At 39.1% G+C, this 14464-nt stretch overlaps 1 protein-coding gene across 1 annotated transcript; it reads right to left on the bottom strand.

The window, feature by feature from the left end:
* Positions 1–212: 212 nt before the first annotated feature.
* LOC131695042 (nuclear receptor subfamily 2 group E member 1) lies at positions 213–13239 on the bottom strand. Its single transcript, XM_058983569.1, has 6 exons — positions 13107–13239; positions 12840–13040; positions 963–1149; positions 790–893; positions 535–634; positions 213–366 (listed from the first exon to the last, which is right to left on the bottom strand). Exons 1-6 carry the CDS (start codon positions 13237–13239, stop codon positions 240–242), a joined length of 852 nt encoding a protein of 283 aa, XP_058839552.1. The 3' UTR covers positions 213–239.
* Positions 13240–14464: the final 1225 nt, after the last annotated feature.

Here is a 14464-nt window from a genome sequence, read left to right as displayed (position 1 = left end):
ACTTTTGCTTTATTGCCCTTTTTGAACTCGGTTTGATATGTCATGAACTCGTACACTGCAAGTTGTTTCTACAAGGCACTACATGCGTGAAACGTGGCTTCTGCAAAATATATGTTATTGTTCCAAAAGTGATATCCGGCTCGTCCACTCCGACTTTACCTATACATATTCTATCTATTTCCAGCGTCCGTTCGGCTGGGGGTGGGACTCAACACTCATAAACATTAACCTTTCGCCCTCTATAATTTGGTTACAAAGTGCTCCATTAAACCATCGCCGGCGACCTCTCGGAACATTGCACGTACCGAGGCCTCGTAGCAGTGCATCGATAAACCTCTCAATCCTAGTAGAAGCTTTCCGAAGCGGTAGCAGGAGAAGGGCAAAAACGTTGACACCAGAGAACCGCCGGACCGGCTCGTGCTGCTACTGCTGTTGGGTGGTGAAGGTTCCGGTGTGGGTGATTCCCTCGGGGTGGTGGTTCGTCTGAGACTTTGGAAATCGAATAGCATTGCGGGCGCAGGTGGGGGAGAAGCAACAGCGTTTATCTGTTGCATGCTGTAATGGCCGAGGGCGATCAGAGCCGTTTCGGATGTGTTTTCCAGTTGTTGAGTTTCCTTTGCACTCAGGGCGAATTCTGTAGGGAAGAGTTTTTATTACCTTGAGTTAGGAGCAAATGTTTTTTTTCTTACGATTAATGTTAAGTTGAGATTCGTTTGAAGAAAATGAAAAAAAAAAATGAATGACTCGCCCCAAATATTTTGACCTGGAAATTCTTAGCTCGTAACTCACCTTTTCGGCAAAGTATCATCGTTTCAAGTAGAGAAATTTCGATTAGATCCACTCGAAGTGCCTTCGTTCGTTGGACGATCTCTCGTAGCGACTCATCGGCACATCTAACAGATTGGAAAGTAAACATTTTCTTTATCGTAACATAAAATAGCTGATTCCCAAGAGCAATCCACCTTTCCACTATTGAAGAAATGTCGATGGACCAGTTGGCAACACGTAGAATAAAACACTCGAACCAGACGTGACGAAGGATTTGGTTCTGCTGCTCTCGACTGAACGACGCAAAGCTCTCGTTGACCCGAGCCTGACGGATGCAGGCTACCAGCACTTGGGCGAGGATTTGTGATGGAAGAATGGTTTCTGTGGGATGAATGGTTGAATGAACAGTGATGATTAGGTATACGAACATATTTTCTATACAGATTGTGGTATTGAAATATTTTCGTTTCGTTTATATTCTGCATAAGAAAATACGATTTCACAAAACATTTCTTCGTAGGTACATGTTTTTCTCACACAATTCGGATTCCATAGCATGCACTTTCCATAGAAAGCGAGGAAATAGCTTTAAAGTCGTCTCAATCACGTAGAGCTTCATGAGAAAATTTTTGTATGAATAATGAAGTGCTTTATATATTATTTTGGAAACCTTCTTATTGTTTCCACTTCAAATAACTTCACTCTTCAGGTGCATAGACGGATCCTCCTCGTCAGTACTTAACACCAACTTAAAGCTAGTTAGATATGTCTAATTTGGTGCTGGTTTAGATTTATCTAAATAGCATTAAGTGAGTGTTAGTTACTGGCGAGGAGAATTGGAAATCACCAATAAAAAACCATAATTTATGTAAGGTCTTACGCTCTAATACACAAAACTTTTGGACTTATCCACAACTTTTCCCGTTTGCGTTTGGTTCTTAAACCAAAAGACGGTTTCGATTCACATTTCTCGGTGGCAAACAGAACTTCTGTGCTTACTAGCGAGACAACACTCGATACTAGCCAGTTGTTTAGCGTTCACACAAGACGTGTGATTTTTTGGAATTTGGTGCTGGTTTTGAACTTGTCTAACTAGCATTAAGTTGCCGCGAGTTACTGACGACGAGAATCCGAAACACTAAAAAACCATGCTTTATGTAAGGTCTTGTGTCCTTATGCCAGGCCTGCAGCCAGGATTTTGTTTCGGGAGTGGCTTTAGAATTATTACATAAATCTTTAATTCTGATCTGATTAAATTATGAGAAGTTTCTTATGAAAACAATTCCAAATGCAAGACAATCGAAACTAAAATCCTAAAAACATGTTGGCACAAGAAAGACTATAGTACATCGACGGATTATTGATGTTGAATTTGCTTTTGATTAATTATTTACAAGTTACAATTTACTCTCGTGACAACAACGGATATTCAAGAGTTCAAAGTATAGCTAACCGAATGACAACCCTTGACGGAGCTAGAAAATGCAAGGTATTCTAAATTATTCGATTGCAAGGCGCAGAAGACGCCTAATCGAAATGAACAGGAAAAATATTCTTAGAGAGGTCGAGCGAAGAGAATGACGGAATTTGCACTAAAGCTTTTGATTTAGCAGGCGATTCGTAGATGCGGTTCCACTTCTATTTTCTTCATCTGGCGTCTCGCTACTATTACCAGTTCTATGGCATCATGCTAACACAATTGTTTGATATATTTTATTTAAATGAAACTATTTTCAAGGCTGGGCCTGGCCTAGCATATCAGAGCCCCGATCATGAAAGATTCTTGGTGATCAATAGGATTAAACTACATATGAGCGACCGAAAATAAACGTCGCAAGGACAGAACATGCTTCGTACAACCTGTTCCAAATATATTAGAAAATCGGTAAAGTTGAACCTCCAGTATAAAAACCGTTTTAAATTAAATCAATCGTACGTAGGGGCATGCTGTTCAAGATTATAAGTCGGCTAAACAAAACTACTTTGTAAAAATCGGATATATTTTTTGCTGATTTTATACTGATGATTTTGTTATCCGATTCTTACAAAGGAGAGTCCCAGTCCAATATTTATGCTTGAAGTTTATATCCGGTTTTTATATTCCAACATATTTTAACCGGGTTTTACGAAGCATGTCCTGTTCTTGCAACTTTTATTTGCTGTCGCTCATATTTCAATGATTTAATCAACTAAAAGAAACTGCCCAGAATTCAATCTGTTAAATAAAATTGTCCACAAATCGAAAGAAAATCACTTAACGCTGATTACTACTATTTTCTAATTTACGTACAATTTGATAAATGACATCACCAAAATAACTAGCAACTACAAATATGAACTAGCTCAATAGTTTCAACATCTCTTACTTCAAACAAAAGGAAGTGAATAAATCGCACTTAAGATCAACTTTCTATGATGATTTCGGTTACACTTTCTAAGTCAATTCGCCACTTCGTTAAATAAATATTTTGACACACTAATCCGCTCAGTAATTGGTTTGTTTTTAGAATAAAAGTATTTTGCTCAAACTTTTTTCCACCATATGTTCGACTACTTGAACAAAGCTGTAGTGTCTGTTTGATTACAGGTTCATTTTACCGAAATTTGAAAAACGGTTTCAATTAACGCTGTTGCACCTAACGCATCAAAGTACTACGGATAACAACGACGTAAACGTCTTTAGAAAACGAAAGGATCAGACCGCTATTCCGAAATTCTATTCCATAGCGAACGAAGGACTGTCACATACTGAAAAAATGAAATCGAAACAATAATCCCAACTTATTGACTTATAGCTTACAACCAGTTACAACATTTTAGTCGCTCTCCGTGATAGCTTACTGATGCCCGTTCACTGTATCGTCACGTTGTCTTCAAACTTACACGGACGTTATTTGGAAATTGTCTAAAGCGACTAGCTGCTGCTGCTGCTGGTTTCAACTTTAAGTTGTTACATGTTTTGCTTGCTTATTGTTCGATTGTTAAAAATATCACGGTTTTCCGAATTAACAGTGTTTTAGTGTGTAACGCATTCTCTGCATAAACATGAAATTGATTGTTAATAGAAATACTATTGCATTCAAATTACACGAAATTTAAACTGTTTTCTTCGCTATATTGTAATTAGCAATTTTAATGCTTTTACCTAGCACGCTTGAGTGAGATGCCTAGTGTACAGTACAGTTAACCTATTTTGCGTATAATTTATTCTAGCCAATATCTAGCATCTGAGTTTTTTAAACGAGACAATCACTAGCGAAAAGAAGAAGAGTTTTCGTGCTCAATTTTTTAGTTAAACGGAGTTGTGGATCTTTTATATATTTCCATCATGTAAACAATAAAAGTGATAAAACGTTAATTGTAGTCCAACAGATCTCGTGTGAGCTACTAGCAATTGCGCGTGGATACCTGTTTACTTGGCTGGGAAATATTTTTTCTAAACAACAGCGTCTTGGTGGTGCTTCATTTCTATCTCATACACTTCTTCCGTGTCATCATTGTGGTTACTGCCATATTCATGTTCGCGCACAACTGATTTCATCCTTCTGTATCGATTTTGTTGGCTATTTTTGACAAATTTGATACTAAGAAAAACGAAAACTTTCGTTTCTCTTAGTCTTAAATTTGCCGAAAATAGCCAACAAAATCGATACAGTAGAACCTTGAGGCAATTAAAACATAGTAACATGATTTCATCCTTGCTTCATATCGTTACGGGTCACTAGTTTGGGCTTCCTCAATGACGATGCTGGTTGCTAATTTTGAGATACTAGACGAAGCTTTTGCCGTCAATATTACCTAAAACGCGGCCACAAATTTGGCAATTGTATGTGGTTCAGGTAATGGTATTGGAGATTATGCCTATAAAAAGATGTAATGTGTGTAGTGATACTATCGCATTATGCTTCGTGCGCGCAGGGTCAGGTATGGAGTAATGCGTCGGTCCACCTAGATTCCACAAAAACCCATTTAAAATACGGGGAATTACTTCCTAGATTTATAATGAGTTCAATTTCTTCCAAATGTGATATGAATCTTTTAATGATCCCGGTGCAAGTAAGTAGTATGAGTTCTTGAAGCCGAAAATTGATTTTCTCGTCGTCTATATATATGAGGATCTTAATTATAGCGGCGTCACAGAAACTACGTGCTACGAGTTATTATGCAAAATGATCAGCTTCGCCTGGGCTAATTTGTTAAACGCTGTCTACACTGAATGCCTGACGTGTTAGAACTCGATAAATGCGGCTTCCGTCAGTATAGCCTCCATTTTTACTTTTAGCAAATGTTTCACGTCACGAATGCCTTAAGCGTTTTATGTGAAAAGGCCGGAATCAAATAACCTCCCTATTTGGCTGGAGCACCACTTCTTGCTTCTGCGACTCACTCATCTCGAACGATCACCACAGCAAGAATGAAAGCAACAGTTTCTTTTGTCCTTCCGACGAGTCACACTATAGTACAAAAATCAAATATTTTTTGTCAAAACATTTTCGATTACGGTTTTGTACATTTAAAACTATGCATCGTAATACAAAATGCATGATAACATGGGGTAGAATGTACTGCATTACACCATCCACCCCTATTACCCACTAAGTCGAGCATCTATTTTCATTTCTTGGCATACCCGATCAGTAGGGCATAGCTGATTTATAACATCTGGAGTTATTTATTTCAAAAATATTTTGAAACAGAACCTGTTATAAATCCGGCTGGTTAGTTGTTAAAATAACATAAAATAGAACAAAAAACTGGCTAATGATAACAAAATTGGATACGATTTTATCAAAGTTAAAACTAAATTACCCGGGCCCCGTGGCGGTGGTGGAACGCTACGTAGGAAGCTGAGCTGCAAGCAACCGGGCGGGTCATAGGTGGTGGATAATGCTTAATCGCGATAGCAACTAGTTGTGATTCGCGACCCGAACCAGCAGCGGGGGCTGACTGCGGGTGTGGTAGGACGAGGTAGTGGGCCCTATACGTTCTAGGCCTAAATAACACATGCCCTAAAGCAGCCCTGACAAGGCGAGCCAGCGCCGCCTTTAAATAAGCGCTTAGCCCAAATCCCAAATCCCTCTCCTCCCGTTATCCTTCCTTCCTTCTGCGGCTGTTCGCCCATCTAAATATGGAAGCTGTTCTTCATTGTCAGCTTCTTTCACCGAACAGCCTAGATAAGCCGTGTAGTGTCGGTAGTGGTTGCTTCAACCGGCTAAGAATTACACTACGGACTACCTGTTTCAGTGGTAAAAATCTACCAAACAGGGAACCCCAATTCCATAGTGTCATGCGACCCGTGCTATGGGTAAAATTGTTGAGGGGGTTTAAATCATTCTCAATGGCGAACGGAGCCTGGGAACAGTTGGGCTAACTCCCCAGTATGCTGCATTACGCAGCGGAACGTTCACTCTACACACCGATTTTTGATCCACTTAATTTTGCCGAATTTTTGTTGGCTGGGGGATTGCTGAGACTCTCGGCTGATGGTAGTTCGGTGAAGTTTTGTTGAGTTTCGATTATCAAATTTCGATGTGTACAGATGAACCTGCCCAGAGGCCGTGTGGTATCCGGCCTAGAATTGAGCCACTGGAGTCCTGCTCCCATGTCGTAGGAGGCGACTGAAAGTAGGAGACCTTAAGTCAAGGTGTAGTTCCGTGCCGAGGACCTAATGACTGGAGGGTCTAAAATATGCCAGTCGCGCACGGAGCATTTTGAGTTTTGCCCTTACTGTGTTATGCGAATCTCTGACACAGTGGACCATTATTTTCTTCGCAAATCGTGGGAATTAAATGATCATGTCCCATTTAAACCTGATATGGCTCGCTATATGCGTTAACATCCCAACTCGCTTGGTGTCCTCTAGTTGTTGTGCAATTTGTGTTGGAGATGAAATGTACAGTTCTCTAATCAACAATGGTTAGAATAGCACAAATCAATCTCCAACACGTACAGCAACTATGAATTTATCTCGACTCATGCAGGAAGGTAAAGCTTCCATAGCATTGGTTCAAGAACCGTATTTCCATAAAGGAAACTTCTATTTTGGAAAGTTACTTAACACTGCCTTCATTGCTTACAACAAGACAGGCATGACTAACCCATGTGAAATGCCTCATGCTTGCATTCTTGCAAATAATACTATTGACGCGTGTCTCATATCGGAGCTCACAACTCGCGATATCTGTGTTGTCACAGTTACACTGACTGTCGGAAACATAGACAAAAAATATATATATTGTTCAGCATACCTACCGCATAACGAATCATCTCCTTCTGATGATTTCAAAAGCGTTGTACCATATTGTAGCAGAAATGGGCTTCCGCTCATTATCCGCTCATTATCGGCAGTGATGCGAATGCTCATCACATCATTTGGGACAGCTCGGACATCAATCTGAGAGGCTCTGAACTGATGGAGTACATAAGTAGTACAAATCTCCATATTCTGAATGTGGGAAACCGACCAACTTTTGCGAGATCTGGGAGGGAGGAGGTGTTAGATATAACACTTTGCTCTGATAGAATTTTGCATGAACTGGGAAATTGGCAGGTTCCAAATGAAACTGAACCGTCTCTATCCGATCATAAATATATATTTTTCGATCATTTTGATGTCACCTTCAATGTGGTGACATATCGTAATCCTAAATCTACAAACTGGGACCTCTTTTTGGAAAACTTGGCGACTAAATTTCATGGATATTTTCCAACAATTAGTCAACTAGACGACTTAGATGACGTCGTGGATACGACAAACTCATTCATATTAGCATCCTACGAAGAAGCTTGTCCACTTCGTACTGTTAAATCGACTAGGGGAACCCCTTGGTGGAGGGCTGAGCTTGAAAGAATGAAGAAAGTTATGAGAAGAGCTTGGAAAGTCCAGGGCTTTCAGGTCAGCTCGTAGTGCATATAAGAAATGTCTTAGATCTGCAGAACGGGCTGGCTGGCAAAGCCTATGCACTAATGTCTCTAGTCTGAACGAGGCTAGCAGATTAAATAAAATTCTCTCCAAATCGAATGATTTTCAGATGAACTCCTTAAAAACCAGAGATGGTGTTTATGTAACGGACGAAAAGGATGTTCTTAATTGTCTCTTCGACACACACTTTCCAGGTTGTATCGATCCGGAGTTGAACAATGTTCACAGATCTCATTCTGGTGATTCGGACTCGTGGGCGTTAGCACGCACATTGGTCTCCACTGAATCGGTCAAGTGGGCAGTTGACAGCTTTGCTCCATACAAATCATTATCTCACTAACTGATTGGCATTATTTAGCTGATCCATCTAGCAAAACTAGCTTTAGTCTGCCCAGAAAATATATTCAAAGCGAACACCTCCATATTGAGGACTGTGATGAGGAAGTCCACGATTACCAAAGAAACTATTCAGGTCTTCCACGCAATATGAAATTGCGTCTTCCAATTAAATTTCCAATAATGTGCTAATAAACATATACCAATAATCTATAGGGTAAGTATTTCTTAATCGATTTGTGACTAAAACTACTAAATTATTTAATAAATTTCAGTATAATTAAACCGGTTCCAGCTTGAAACTAAAGCAATCAATTTTGTGCATGCACTTTTTAAAAACAAATCAAAACTATTAATACTTTAACATAACTAATTTTTCTCGCCCAGTAAAATCTTTAACCAACCTCCTTTATTCTGTAGACGCAAATCCAATTGAATCCGCCCGTGCTTTAAAAATAACTACAGAAGGTTGGCGTCAGGTGCCTTAATGCTAAAACATATATCCGAAATATAAAACGTGTGTGTCAATAGGCTTAATACCCTACACACTGCTGAAAACATCGAGCGTACACTTAAGCATAAAAATAAATTATTTTTAATGCAGAATAGATTTATGCTTTCATTATAGGGGTCCCGTTTTAAAATATCGGCTGTAGCAGTCGGGACAGTTAATAACTTCCATTATACTTAACAGAATGATCTGATTTGTGAATATATGGTCAGCTATGTAGTGTTAAAATGTGGAGTATGTTTAACATGCATTAATAACGAAAAAAACCTGTTTTAATCCACCTAGCGGTGCAATTGTGCCTTTCTCATTTCTCTAAACTATGGCACGGAGGCTTTTTATGTTCAACATAATTGTGGAAATGTCCATTACATTCTTAGTACACTTTGCACTTATACACAATGGCATGCCAGCCACGAACTTGATGAGCTACGTGTCGACGGTGAAACACTTGAAACAAAAAAATATCATACTCCATTAGCCTAATCAGCATTAGATCAATGTTATCTGCTTGCTAACTCATTTTGTCATGCGGGGATGAGTATGTGAGGAGGGCGAAAGTCCCATGAATGAACGACTCCCCAGCTTAAACTGGTATGCTTTGTAATATAGTGGTGGTTTAAAGATGATGGGGTTGAAAGGGAGGGGTATGAGGTGGTGGTCTGAGGGGTGATTTAAGGAGATTTTTAAAGGAGGGGAGTGAACAGTAGAGGGGGGGAGGTGTAACCCCTCTCCGTAAACCATCAACTACGCCCCTGTTAAAATCCAGAAACCTTATGCGAGTCGAAAAAAAAATTTGGCCGGGATTAGGTTGACGTTTTTCAAAGTGATTGCATAACCTTTCTATATGAGAAAGGCAAAAATGTGCAAAATCCAAAAAAGTGAATCTTCGTCAAATTTTTTTCGTGTTTGCATCAAATCTAGACGTTTTATGCACCTTGAATACATTTAGCATCAAAAATAAAAATTCTATTTTTAATTTTTCCTATAGTTTTTATGAGAAATTTCTGTGTGACCGCACTCTGAAACCCGTAATTCTGGAACCAGAATTCCGATCGATCCAAAATTCAATAGCAGCCGATGGGAAGGTTGCACCTTTCATTTGAGACTAAGTTTGGGCAAATCGGTCCAGCTATCTCTGAGAAAAATGAGTGACATTATTTGACACATACGCACATACATATACACACATACACACACACACATACACACATACACACATACATACACACATACACACACACATACAGACTTTTTCCGATCTCGACGAACTGAGTCGAATGGGATATGACACTCGGCCCTCCGGGCCGGGATTAGGTTGACGTTTTTCAGAGTGATTGCATAACCTTTCTATATGAGAAAGGCAAAACCTTTCGAAAACTACTTGGAGATAATAAACATTTCAGCTCATCTCGGTCGGAGCCGTCATGCACCAACCGAACACTTAAATGATGAAAAGTTTTGAATATAGGCCCGGTACAGATTTGTTTCTATTATTATTGCTATTTGGTGAGTGAAGGGCCGTTCAATACTGGGAAGGAAATAAGAATTGTGAGCTGTACATGGCTGTTTGCACAGCTCCGTGCTAGTAACAGGAATTAAATTTGTTAAACCACTGTTATTTCTGAAGGGTCGAAATTAGCATACACACACTGGAAAAAATCAATTTTAAATCATCTAACTGAAGCCCATTCCTGATTGGTTCCCATTAATTGTATGCACCGAGCATGGTTGCTACTATTTTTCAAACAATATCTGGCAGAATGGGATGTTTGTCTGTTTGTCTGGAAACTGCCATCAACTCTGACTATGCCTGATAAATCTAGCATAATGGCATCCCTACAACCGAACCGAAAATCTTGAACAGTTTTTGTTCGAAGCTCTTCCTCTTTGACGATAAAAGTAAACTAATTTCATTCGATGACCAGCCCATTTTGCTTCGAACGCAAACTGAACCAAGGATGGTGTGTTGCCTAGCATCTATATCATTCTGATGAATAAGCGGACGAAAAGAAATTAAGTTTTTTTTGTTGGCAGGTGAAAGATGCTGAGAAAAAAATGAACCTTCCCTTTTTAAAGCGACCATTGCATTCGTATGGAGAGTTTTGATTTGATTTGATAATTTTGAATTAAACTACAAAACACACACACACACCCAAGAAGCTTTTGAGGAGAATGTGCACAGATTTACATTTTCAACGTGTTATTACATATGTAGAAGCAAACCAGTGCTGCTACCGCGCAGTATTAAGATTGAAAATAATCCAATTCGGTTTGGAGTCCTGCGCAATCTAACGGACCAGACGATGGAAGGGCAGCTTGCGGATTAGTAGCTTCGTTTACTTCTGATAGCGGCGAATTTTTCACAAGGCATTTTCTGGTCGGTAGAGAGGTCACATTTGCGGACGACTTTCGATGCTAACTGCTTTCGGGGAGCTTTCCATCCGGTGGACTTGTGGACTGTCCATTTGGTACGGGCCATGGCACGAAAAATATTCTGCTCTGCTACTGCTGGTAGCACAGCGACGGTCAAACGAATGATGAGAAAAATCAACCGACCGTTGTATAGTCGCACGGATATGCATTACACTTTCTCGCTCGTTGCCATATGCCTTTTCATTACTTTCTGCTACTGATACTAGCATTTAGTGGCCAGTGTGAATTTTCAGCTTTTTATCAATAAAATTCCAACAATATTTTCAAAGAATGATGCAGATTGGAAAAAAGCAAAAACACATTCCAAAACAAATTCCAAAAATATTCCCAAAAATCTATGTATGTGCAAACGACGGCAAAATATCATATATATATATATATATATATATATATATATATATATATATATATATATATATATATATATATATATATATATATATATATATATATATATATATATATATATATATATATATATATATATATATATATATATATATATATATATATATATATATATATAATTTCATTAGAGTTCAATAAAATTCCAATAGTTGCAGAGAATTCTAACTTCAGAAGTAGTTAGTTCCTTTTAAAGGTAAATAAAATAAAAGAAGATGGGTTTTTAATGTCTGAGAAATAACCGGAGTGTCGTGACTACACTTCAGACATTTCAACAACTTTTCGCTCTGATCAGGGTTATTTTGCTTGGTAAAGAAAAACGTCAATGTAGAGAGTGGTATTTTTCGTCCTTTTCACATCTTAGATCAGTACTTCATCTGATTGATCCAGTGGTTTATCGCGTCGCATCCAAGACAACATCTAAGCCCGAAAATAGTAAGAAGTCAGAAGCATACAACGAGAATCGAACCCAGCGCATCTCCCCACCAACGCCAACAAAAACAGTCCTTTTTAGGACCACCATCATTTTTATAAAGAATAATTTAAAATATTCCTCACCCAAAACACTTTTTATCCGAAAATTCCAATGAGTATCAACAAATTTCAAGTACGGGTTTCCTTATGTATTCTGCATCTCTCCAGTTATGTCGCAGACATTACCCACCCATCATTTTTTCAAACGTAAGCTCTCAAGCAGCACATACACGTCACACTCTATAGTGTTGAACTCAATCCAACATACGGTTTGCACGGGTGGAGACCGCTCCGCTCATCCACTTGGCAAATCATCCTGTGACACCGTGTTGGCACCAGAAAAATTCGTGCACGGTTTAACTGTGTACGAGTTAATGCCACCGCTGTAGCGTCCAGACGCTATAGCCATGATGTTGCTCATTTGGCATAAGATGATTCAAACAGACTCATGGCACCTCCATTTATAACTTTTCATATTTGATTGGGCCTTTTGAGTGCTTCGTATTGACGGATCTGCTTGAAAAAACAGCCTCGTTTTCCTTTTTTCGTAAAATATCAATATTCCAGTTAGGCGCTTATGAATCGGTTGGTGTATAGATTATTAAAATCCATCTAGTAATAACTGAGTTATAAGTGTGCAAACCATACGTAGTTTCGTTACATAGGAGATATTTTAGATTTTAGAATGACATCTGGTCCCAGATAGTGGAGTAAGACAATGTCCATGTAAAAAAAAGTGTGATTTAAAAACAAACAAAGTTTAATCTTTGTGCAAAAATTTTTGGTACTGCAACAGGACGCACATAATCATTAATAAATTTTTTGAAGGTGAATAATAAGACATATTTTATGTCTCCAGTGTTATAATTTTTCGAAGGACCAACTCGCAATATCACATTACCGTAGTAAAGTGACCCTACATACGAGAGTGTACTATGCATATTTGCCAGAAGTCAACTACAAATACAAATAATTATTAAATTGCAGTACCTGGGGTCCGAAATTCCGCACTCAAATTCAAAAGCACCGATTTTTTCAGCATAATTCTCGCTTGTAGTTTTCTATTCTTCCGAGGTCCACGTTCTTCCTGCACGGCAGTTGCATTCATTCCAACCGTGAAGCACTTTTGCAGTCTACAAAATGGACACCAATTCCTTCGAGCCTTATCAACTGCACAACCGCCCTGGCCAGCTATTTCGGAGTACAATTACTTTTCTGTTAAATTTACACTTCGCCACAAAATAGTAATCTACTCACAGATACACGTGTACAGTGCACGCTTCCGGATGCTTCGCTTGAAGAAACATGAACATCCGTCACAGCAGATGGATCCGTAATGTTTCCCGGAGCTTCGATCACCACATACATGGCAGACCAGAGAGGTTGCCATCGCAGCGACCCGGAACGATGTCCACTAATCTTCGATTGGTCACGGTTCAATCAACACTGGTGGTGATTTGTGGTATTCGACCGCCATTTATATAGATTTGTCGATACACTCAAGTGCCCACTAAACTGCCAATCGTCCGCTCCTGTCCAAGTGGCATGATGTCCTTTTCAACGGACGACCGGTATGTGCTAACATGACTTATTTATTCCCCTTCGATCAGGAACCCGCTCGGCTCTATCACCGATGGAAAATCTGAAAATCTTTACAGCAGCAACAGCACATGTTTAGCATATTTACGTTTGCCTCAAACCAACCCCCTTGACACGCTTCTTTTGCCCTGCTAGAAAGTTGCTGGCAATGAGCAAATAAAGGAAAATGACTTGGTCATTTGGTAGCCGACCGTCGTCTGGCAGGACATGGACAGCCGAGTGTGTGACAACAACAAAGATAAGGTGACGACGATGACGTTTGTGCTTTCAAGTCGGCAAACTCTTTGGAAGAAGGACTATCGATGTGTATGTTGAACATAATTGACAACGGTCCTTGTTGGACTTTGCTTAACGATTGTCCGATTGTGTGACGTTGATTCGTATTTGGCTGTTGGATGTTTGAATGGATCATAGAAGCACGACAGATTGCAGGTATGCTTTTGATAACGGAGTTGAAATTTATGACAATGTAGGGCAAAAATATCTATCGTTCATTGTTTGATCTAGCCTTAATGGTTTGACAAAATTGTTATTAATATAGAGCTGCGGAGTTAGAGTTAGAGCAAATATTCGATAGAGCAGTGCCGTTGATCTTTCTTTTTTCGCTTCACTTAATCACGACTATTGAATAAATTCTTTTGCTGTTCACGCCTGATTTGTTTGAGCACTACTTCTTTGGAACGAAAGAAAGATACTATGATACTTATTCAAGCGGAATCAATTAATTGTGAGCCGATCAATGAAATAGTGTGACAAATCCTAACTAATGAGATGCATAAGGGCCTGTTTATCCTGCCAGTGTTTTAATTTGCATTGTGACATTTTGTTTCGTGGCAGGTGGAAATGTGAATCGTCTGAAAAATACTCTGTTTTATGCAGGGGCGGATCCAGCGGGAGGGTCCTGGGGGTCCGGATAGCCCCCCACTAAAATGTTCAAATTTTTGAGAAATTTTAAATTTGCTTCAATTTTAAATTAGTTTTAAACTCAAAATCATTTTGAACCAAATTTGACGCTG

This window comes from Topomyia yanbarensis, unplaced genomic scaffold (assembly GCF_030247195.1).
Source record: "Topomyia yanbarensis strain Yona2022 unplaced genomic scaffold, ASM3024719v1 HiC_scaffold_251, whole genome shotgun sequence".
Classification (NCBI taxonomy): Eukaryota; Metazoa; Arthropoda; class Insecta; order Diptera; family Culicidae; genus Topomyia; species Topomyia yanbarensis.
This window is presented reverse-complemented; position numbering and strand designations above follow the sequence as displayed.

Excerpts from the sequence above, each read along its gene's own strand:
- LOC131695042 (XM_058983569.1), bottom strand. The coding sequence starts at position 13,239 with ATGGCAACCTCTCTGGTCTGCCATGTATGTGGTGATCGAAGCTCCGGG. Across the intron at positions 13,041-13,106 it reads TGCACTGTACACGTGTATCT|CTGGCCAGGGCGGTTGTGCA; the intron begins GTGAGTAGATTA and ends ACTCCGAAATAG. Across the intron at positions 635-789 it reads GATGATACTTTGCCGAAAAG|AATTCGCCCTGAGTGCAAAG; the intron begins GTGAGTTACGAG and ends TCTTCCCTACAG.